Genomic DNA, 9368 nt, shown 5'->3' on the forward strand with positions numbered 1-9368 from the left:
TGGACAGGTCATGACTCCAGAAATTGTAATTCAAAAGCAACCAATATTATACCAGAATACAGTTTAAATCATCTTGTAATGTGTCTTCTACCATTTCACTTTTTCATCACAGGAAACGGGGGAGAGAGACAAAGAGTGGCAGCCCCTGGTCTGGAGAACCGAGGAAAAGAGGACAGGAGAGGAGAAAAGAGACCGACAGGAAGGAGACATTAATAGGTGTGTTATGTGTTTGTTTGTGAATTATGAAAGTTATTTTGATTCATAGAACTGGATTGGTAAAGGTGAGGCTCTATGTGATTGCAAATGCCAGCTAGTTGCTCAGTAGAGATTTTACCAGCAAATAGTAACCAAAAATGTAAAAGCTTGATTGGGGTGGGGGGGGGGGGGCTACAAGACATTGTGCCCAGGGGCCTTGGAATTCTTAATCCGGCCCTGCCGGTGAAAGACTAGATTTTTGTCATTTTTTAAAATTAAAAGATCAAAAGGATTTAATGATACATATTTATTTTCACAGAAGCCTTTGATCATATTTACCATATGCATTTTTTGCACAACTGTAAATGTCTGTTATTAATTACAAAAGACATACGTTACATTCCACATTTAATGACAAAATAAAGGAAGTATACATTTCGACTCCCACACAGCATCATCAGTTATCAAAACAAGTCATCTAGAACAAAATTTTGGAAATATTGGAAAAAGTACATCCATCAGACACATATATCCAAAAATCACATATTAACAAAATTCCCCACTTCCCTGGGACCAACGTTTATATTTCATGTGTTTATTAGTCACATTGAATCAATGAAAGCATATCAATCTTTTGTTTCCTGTAACGATGTGCATTACTCTGCGGGTCATATTCGGAGTTTCAGCGCGAGAGGACTCTCTGGCCTTCAGATGGATATATACAACCAATCACAGAACTGTGCTTCACTGAAAGAAATGCATGACAATTACAGCTTTTGCCTAATCTTGATTGCGATTTAATTTCGATTAATCCTGCACCCCTATTTAATATATCATTATTCAATAATTTTCCGTATGTAATACATTTTAAAGACGAGAATGTTTTTTGCATATTTCACAACTTCAAGATGAGTTTAATTATCTGAAAATGTTTAAGACATCATGACACAATATGTATAACAATAATCTAAAATACACAAGAGACATAATTTTTAATAATATAATTAAAATGCACAAATTATACATGCATATTTTAATAATCTTAATTACAAAAGAAATAAACCTGTAGCAAGATGTCTCAGTATATAAGTGACCATAATGATTTGTTGCACTTCAAAAAGTGTTAAAAAGAGTTATTTTCACTGATTTCAGTACAAAATGTAATATAAAACATCGGTGGATTGCAGATAAAACATTAAACTTAAACTGTGGACCCTTAAAAGGATTTGAGACAGTGGGTGTGCTTTCAGTTATACAGTTCCTCTATGTTTTCCATGCTCCTCCCCCACATCATCATAATCTGGAAAACAAGATTCAAATTAGATTAGCTAAAATGAGCAGAGCAATTCATCATTTAAAGTGTAATTACAAACACTAAATAAAAGAATATTCACTGTATGATATAAAAAGTTTATATTGTGTTTAATTATGTCACTCATTACTTTGCATTCTTCAAATCATCATACTCCACCAAAACATGCTCTGATATGAATGTGGCTAATATTAATTAAACGTACAATTGTTTTTGCTAATATAATTTCAAGAAAACGGAAGAAAAATTATTCTAATTTAGCAAGGAATATTTTAAAATCCTTACCTGTTTGAACATTGAAGAACTGCTGTACAGTGACGACATCATCATAGTTTTCTGATAATTCTTCTTCAGTTAAATAATAGAAAATAAAATTCATTCATTAATATTACACAATTTGGAGAGGCACAGATTGCAATATCCTTAGCCTATTCCAATTTCCATTTTTTTCTGTACTGATTTTGCCAATTCTAATTTTCTAAGAACTACAAGCATTTCAACATTTTTTTTTTACAAAGGAATACAGTACTGTGTAAAAGTCTTAGGCCACTAGTATTTTCACCAACACATTTTTTAAGGCAGTCATTTCTATCTTTTGCTGTAGTGTGTCAGTAATAAATATCAGTTTACATTTCCAAACATTATTTTTGCTATTAAATTTAATAATCCAATTTGAAGGAGTATTGTTGGAAAAACATTATTAGATATTTTATAACACCAATACAAACAGCCAAATACAGTAATAACACTTCAAAATGTTGGCGAAACTGTGGATGCAATGAAGCAAACCATTATCATATATTTTGGGAATGCCTACATATTCAGGAATATTGGAAAGAATTACAGGATGCTCTTGAACATATTTTTAGAAGAGACATACCTCTAGAATTCAAACTACTGTATTTTGGTTGTGTTGGCTTAGAAACTATTGCAGTAGATAACAAATATCTGATGGGCGTCCTTTTAGCAGCCAGTAAGAAGGCAATCACTCGCAAATGGTTGCAACAAGAGAGACCGACATTAGATGACTGGATAGATGTGACCATAGAGATTTATATGATGGAAAAGATTACCTTTTTTGTTAACTTAAAAAAAAGATGTTTTTCTGGAAAAATGGAGGAATTGGGTTGCATATGTATCCGAAAGAAGATCGGATTTTGCTTCTATACTTAAATAGATCAAGATTAATATATAATGTATATGTTAATAATATATTTTTGTATGTGTATGTAATAATCATTTCCATATGTCATTTGAGAATAGAATAAGCCATCTGAGGTTGTTAAGGATTGAGTTTAACTAAGACACATGTTCTTTCCCTGGATGTATATAGTTTCTATTTTTATATTTTTTGCCCTTGTTTTTTTTATTTTTTTTTATAAAAAATTGTAAAAGAGGAAAAGAAATTATATTTTGAAACAATCGAACAAACCTAAAGTACAAGTCATACTTAAAACACAGCAAGTAATTGTTCATACCTGCATTTGTTAAAACATTTGTTAAAACACTGTGATCGTAATGATGATTATGTAAACTGCAATATATTTCATATTCCCAGACAAGCATTGATACATTAAACAAGCCCCATGGTTTACTTTGGCCTTGCACATATTATGAATTGTAAACTTTGTGTTTTCTCCACTCACAGTGAAGAACTTCCATGACTATGTTGTTTTGCATGAATGTGAGCGTAACTGTAATGTCAAAATGGAAAATCTTGGAATTGGCAAGACGTGAGACTGGCCATTCACCAGTGCGGGACAATAATGTGGAATATTAGCTGATTCCAGACCCTGGCCGATCAATCGGTGCATCTCCAATTCACATGTACAATTAGAAACCATATAAATAGTGTTTAAATGTAAAAATAAATAACAGAAACAAACCTGTAGCATGATGTCTCCCACCAGCAGTGATCGCGTCATCATAATCCTCTGGTGACATTTGTTGCTCTTTTAAATTATGCAGAAGAAAATAAAAAATTAGCAGAGACTAAGTGCACAGTTTATAAGACAGGTAATTAAATTAAATGAAATCCTGTGATTGGTTAAAATTTCACTGACCTGGTGGACCTTCTGTGGTGGTGATGCCATTATAGTAGTCAGGGGTGACTCCTACTGAAGAGTTTACTAAAAATAAATTGTGATAAATTTTAATTGTTAATAATTAAATTTAACATGCATTTTTCTTTTTTTATATATATACTTGTGCCTTCTAACCTGAAATAATTTTATCAACATCTTCATACCCAGAATGCTGTTCTTTAGAAAGGACACTTCCTGTTATTAGGGTAGTAGAACCATCAAACACATGATCACAATCACAAATCATCCATAATCCCCAATTCATTTGGATCATATAGGCTAACACTAACGATATATAATTTCAATGCACAAAACATCCCTCAAAGCAATCAGAGTGATTTACTCTACTCACCCCTCTGAATAAAGAGATCACCCTGTTGATCTCAACACATCAGACACTATAACATTTACTTACCCCTCTGAGTGGGGAGACTATGTCTATTAATGGGTCTCCGCTGAAGCTCCTCATAAACGGCCTCAGTCTTCATCTTGTGTCTCCTCTTAGAGAGAGCTGTGAGTGTAGACAGACAAACCTGCTGTCAGTTCACAACACATGACTGATCACACACTGAATAAAACACAATATGACAGTCTCTGGATCTCTCCTACCTCTCCTCATCACTCTGTTCTGCTGAATCAGTATAAGCAGTGGCACTAAGAGCAGTAAGAGCACAACTCCCAGAACAATCACAAGCACTGGGGGGACGGAGAGAGTTTGTGGAGGAGAGACTGATGTTGAGCGCACTGGAGGAGAAACTGAAGGAGAAGCTGATGTTGTTGTGGCAGGAGTAGTGGACACTGATACATCTGGCAATATAAAATTATTTAATTGATAAATGATTTAAATACACAAATATTACTTAGCACTAAACTGATAAAATAAATAATATTTCTCTGTGATTGTTGTGACCTGCACAGGTGAGTCCAGCGTGCTCTTTGTGGGAGCAGTCAGTGTGGTTTTTCAGGGAGAGAGAACAGTCCCACAGGTGAATCTCATTTCCTCTGCACTCGACTCTGTTCATCCACACAACACCTTCACCAGCACCAAAGACTGAATTCCCATCAACCCTCAGTGCTGCTCCACAACCCAGCTGCCTGCAGACCACCTGAGCATCGCTGATGTCCCACTGATCATCACAGACTGAGCCCCACACAGCGTTATGATACACCTCCAGCCTCCCAGAGCACCGGCCCTCCCCTCCACTCAGTCTGAGAGGAACATGATCTAAAACACACACACAGACAAAACAATGTTTTATCGGAATATAAATCGCTGTCAGAACAGCAGCACTTTCAAGGGGTACTGTACATGTGTGGTCAGGCGTATACAATATGCAGAGATAAAATCCCGTCGTTGTCCCCAGAAAAACAAATAATTACAAAGGCTGTTATGATGTTCTTTTCCCCGAAGTTAAACTTACCTGAACACTGTTTCTGGTGGGGAGATGAGGACCATGTCAGATAGCTTCGAGGGGACTCGTGGCTTTTATGTTCTGTAATCAGTTCATTAATTTATACATCAATACATAGCCCTATATATTATCAGTATTAAACTCTATGTTGCTCTTTCTCTCTATCTACACACACATATATACAGTATACCGAACAAAAAGATCTAAGACTTTTTCTATGTACACAAAAGGCCTATTTCTCTCAAATATTGTTCACAAATCTGTCGAAATCTGTGTTAGTGAGCACTTCCCCTTTGTCAAGATATCCATCTACCTCACAGGTGTGGCATATCAAGATGCTGATTAAGATAGCATGATTATTCCACGAGTGTGCCTTAGGCTGGCCACAATAATAGGCCACTCTAAAATGTGTAGTTTTACTGTATTGGGGGGTCCGAAAACCAGTCAGTATCCGGTGTACATTTTAGATTGGCCTTTAATAGTGGATTTTTTTGAAAAAAGCTGATTTGGAAAATGATCCTTCTCATTAGGGATAAATTCCCCTTCACTGTAACCTTGAAGCATTTTTAATTATTCTGTTGTAAAAGCAGATTGTAGTTTCTGTAGTACTTGTATAACAATCCGAATGTATTTCACATCTAAAACAAAGGCTACATCCACAGCTTTTCCAAGACTTGGGCCAGACACTTTGACTAAACGTCCAGTTGTTATAATCTTGGATTTAATGAATGTTACAGTCATTGTCCCACATGCACACAAAATGTCCAAATGTGATCCATAGATCAGGGGTTCCTTCAACAGCCAGAATAAAGATGATGTAGAACCAGTTCTTTTCACTTGGAAGAGGTCCCAAATTTTAAAAAGATTCCTGTAAAACTCCGGCATCCTGGATGTGTTGACTTTTTTGGGATCTACAAGAACAAGACTTATCCAAACATAGTCCCTCAGCAGTCATACTGGCCACCAGCCTTCAGCTTAAGTTATCTGGGCCAGTAAGGAATCGCTGTATAAACTGTAAGTGATAAGCTGAAGGCCGTCCTTTGGTAAGTACAATACCTTATGGGGTAACCAATCCAAAAAAAATCTATTAAAATGGACTGGATTTTCACAAGTGAATATGCAGGTGGGTCAATACAAACCAGTCGTGCCATAAAGAGGAGGCTACCAAATTATTAATAATGAGGGAACGTCCTCTATATCAGGGGTTCACCAAACTTTTCCATTCCATGACCCACCTAAACAAGTATAATCTATTACATGGCCCACCAAATTATTTCAGATAAAAAAACAAAAAAAAAACAGTTGGCCTTTTTTATAATGACATTGATCTAAGAACCTCACTGTTATTACAACTCGTGCATGCAGCACATGTTTTAAATCTTGGACTTGATTGAAATTCAAAAATCACACTAAGGATATTGCAAATTATATTTAATGTTGGTAGGCTATATTGTGCAGCCCTAGACTGAACTGTGTGAGTGTGAAAAGCAAATTTAGCTGCAGCCAAATGACTTTGTGTGACCCACCTGCGACCCACAAGTTAATTTAATTGAACAGCCTTTTAATTTTTCAATTAATCCCTCCTTTTTTTTATTTATACAAACAATTCATCTCCTAAAATCATATTTTTTTCCAGGTTTACCCATTTGAGAGTGTTGGTCCCCCACTCTTTCCCACTTTCCTACTAACACTGCTTCAGTTTTACCCCAGTAAATTCTTGCTGAAGAAATAATTGCTCTAAGACTATAATAATTGCTTTTGTGTTGCTCAACAATAACAAAGAATAGTATACGCACAATATCGGATGAGGATCGGTCTCATCTGACCGCTAGCCGATCCGCAGAAAATAGCAGTATCGGAGCCGATACCGATCCAGAATATCAGATCGATGCATCCCTACAAAATAGTGCTTGTGGTTTTGGTATATATTTAATCTTGATTTTTTTTTTTTGCATCAGTCTTACCTGAGCAGTTGATTTTGGTGACTTCATCTTCACCACAGTCATTCTGTCCCCAGGGGGAAGATGGACACTGCCACAGATTTGAATCATGTGGTCGACATGTAACTTTATCCAGCCATTTAGGAGCTGATTTCAGTCTTGGTGTAGAAGCAGACAAGACACCAGATCTTCCACAGTTCAGCTCTTGACAGATCAGACTCACTGTGTCTTTGTCCATCTGGTTCCAGCACACATTACCCCAAGATCCATTGTAGAAAACCTCCACATTCCCTTCACAGCCCTCAGTTATCCTGATCTCTTTAAAATCTTAAAGGAAATGAAAACAATTATCAATTTAAAATCCAATTTTTTTTTAAATAATTATACAGCAGTCTAGTTTTTACCTGAGCACACGACTCCTACATCCTCCTTGTGATTACAGTCATGTTTTCCCCAGCCTGAAGAAGAGCAGCTCCACAGGGACGTCTCATTCCCCTCACACTCCACCTCATCCAGCCATATGTGTCCAGAACCAGGACCAAACCAGGCTGGTACCTGCTGGTTACTGAGGGCCACTCCACACTGCAGCTGTCTGCACACCACATGAGCATCTTTAATATCCCAGGAGTCATCACACACTGTCCCCCATGAGCCGCTGTGAAAAACCTCCAGCCTCCCTGCACAGTCTCCCCCAGAACCCACCAGCCTGATGGACCCTCGACCTGATATTTAGAGAAAGAAAAATACATTATTGATCATGAACAACTGAAGAATCTGCCCAGATGTTGTTGTTCTCACCAAGGCAGGTGATGTACAGCTGTTGTGTGGAGCTGCAGTTGAGAGTTTGTGGAGAGCTGCAGTTCCCCAGATGAGCTTCACTCCCAGAGCACTGGAAGCCTGTCACACACTCATGACTGTGTTCAGGACTGGATGAAGAGGAGCTGTAGAAGTCCAGCACAGAGCCACAGTCCAGCTGTCTGCAGACCACAGATGATTCAGTGAGACTCCAGGAGTCCAGCAGAACTCTCCTCCAGACCTGATGGAGGAAAACTTCCAGCTCTCCCTCACACTGTCTCTCTCCAGACAACCGCACCAGACCATCATGAAGAGCCAGAGAGGAATCTGAGGAGATGTGGAATTTTACTAAGATGTTACAAGATATTGCATGTATTAATAATTTGTGCTCAATAAAATCCTCTCACTAGAGCAGATGACTCCAACATCTCGTCTGTGAGAAAATTCAGCTCGACTCCATGAAGAGATGGAACATTCTGAGAGTTTTGTTTCATTCCCATCACAATCAAACACATCAGCCCAGATTTCAACACTTCCCTCTCCAAACCAGTCTGATCCCACAACAGACACAGCAATCCCACAATTCAGCTGTCTACAGAGGACACTGGCAGCTCTCATATTCCAGCATGCATCACACACTGTGCCCCACTCATTGAGGAACTGAAGCTCCACTCTTCCAGAACAAGAGTCTGAACCGTTTACCAGTTTGACTTTTGTGTAACCTGAATAGAAAAGTCAAAATATAATGCTATAATGCTGCAGAAGATATAATATATAAAATATAAACAAAGAGACACTGAATATTGATATTTTACCAGAACATATCATGCCCACGTTATTGTCACTGGTGCAGCTGTGATTGTATGTTGATACTGAACAGAATGAAATATGAGACTCATTTCCTCTACACTGAATCTCTCGTGTCCACATCTGAGCGTCTCCTTTGTCAAAAGCAGCTGCTCCCAGCACCTGTACAGGAGCCCCACAGTCCAGCTCTCTACACACAACCTCTGCATCCTGCTGGTCAAAGACAGCATCACACACTGACATCCACGTCTGATCATGAAGTATCTCTAACCTCCCAGCACACAGATGAGGTCCAGCAGCAAGTCTGGAGTGTGTATTACCTGTTTGTATTGCAAAAAGTAGTTCCTGACATTGATCATGGATGAATTATTGAATTCACTGTGAAAATGCAGTAAAACAATTGCTGATAGATAGATAGATAGATAGATAGATAGATAGATAGATAGATAGATAGATAGATAGATAGATAGATAGATAGATAGATAGATAGATAGATAGATAGATAGATAGATAGATAGATAGATAAATACATAGAAGTTGCATGCTTTGAAGGTTTAGTGTTATTCACCTGAGCAGATTACACCAGCATCATTATTATCAGTACAGACAGGTTTATTCCATCCTGCTGACCCACAGTTCTTCAGTGTAGACTCTGTTCCTTTACAGAATACAGCACTTATCCAGACTGGTCCCAATCCTTGCCCAAAATGAGAATTAATCAAAGCATCTACTGGTTCTCCACAGTCCAGTTCTCTACACACCACTGCAGCATCAGCCAAATCCCACCCATCATCACACACTGTTCCCCACTGACCTCTGTGAA

General features: G+C 37.8%; 1 protein-coding gene and 1 long non-coding RNA gene across 2 annotated transcripts in view; both read right to left on the bottom strand.

Annotated features, from left to right (window-relative positions):
- Positions 1-8904, bottom strand: part of LOC132105377 (scavenger receptor cysteine-rich type 1 protein M130-like) — a 31058-nt gene extending 22154 nt beyond the window's left edge. Inside the window, 10 exon segments of the mRNA XM_059510462.1 lie at positions 3571-3636; positions 4007-4102; positions 4201-4398; positions 4502-4816; positions 5013-5084; positions 6968-7270; positions 7348-7665; positions 7742-8065; positions 8242-8460; positions 8817-8904. Coding sequence (XP_059366445.1) covers positions 3571-3636; positions 4007-4102; positions 4201-4398; positions 4502-4816; positions 5013-5084; positions 6968-7270; positions 7348-7665; positions 7742-8065; positions 8242-8460; positions 8817-8904 — 1999 coding nt within the window.
- LOC132105665 (uncharacterized) lies at positions 1369-3789 on the bottom strand. The gene is made up of 5 exons (XR_009423975.1): positions 3727-3789; positions 3571-3636; positions 3394-3459; positions 1793-1855; positions 1369-1495 (listed from the first exon to the last, which is right to left on the bottom strand). It is a non-coding gene; the product is annotated as an uncharacterized LOC132105665 (long non-coding RNA).
- Positions 8905-9368: the final 464 nt, after the last annotated feature.

The sequence above is a fragment of the Carassius carassius genome, chromosome 26 (assembly GCF_963082965.1).
Source record: "Carassius carassius chromosome 26, fCarCar2.1, whole genome shotgun sequence".
Taxonomy (NCBI): domain Eukaryota; kingdom Metazoa; phylum Chordata; class Actinopteri; order Cypriniformes; family Cyprinidae; genus Carassius; species Carassius carassius.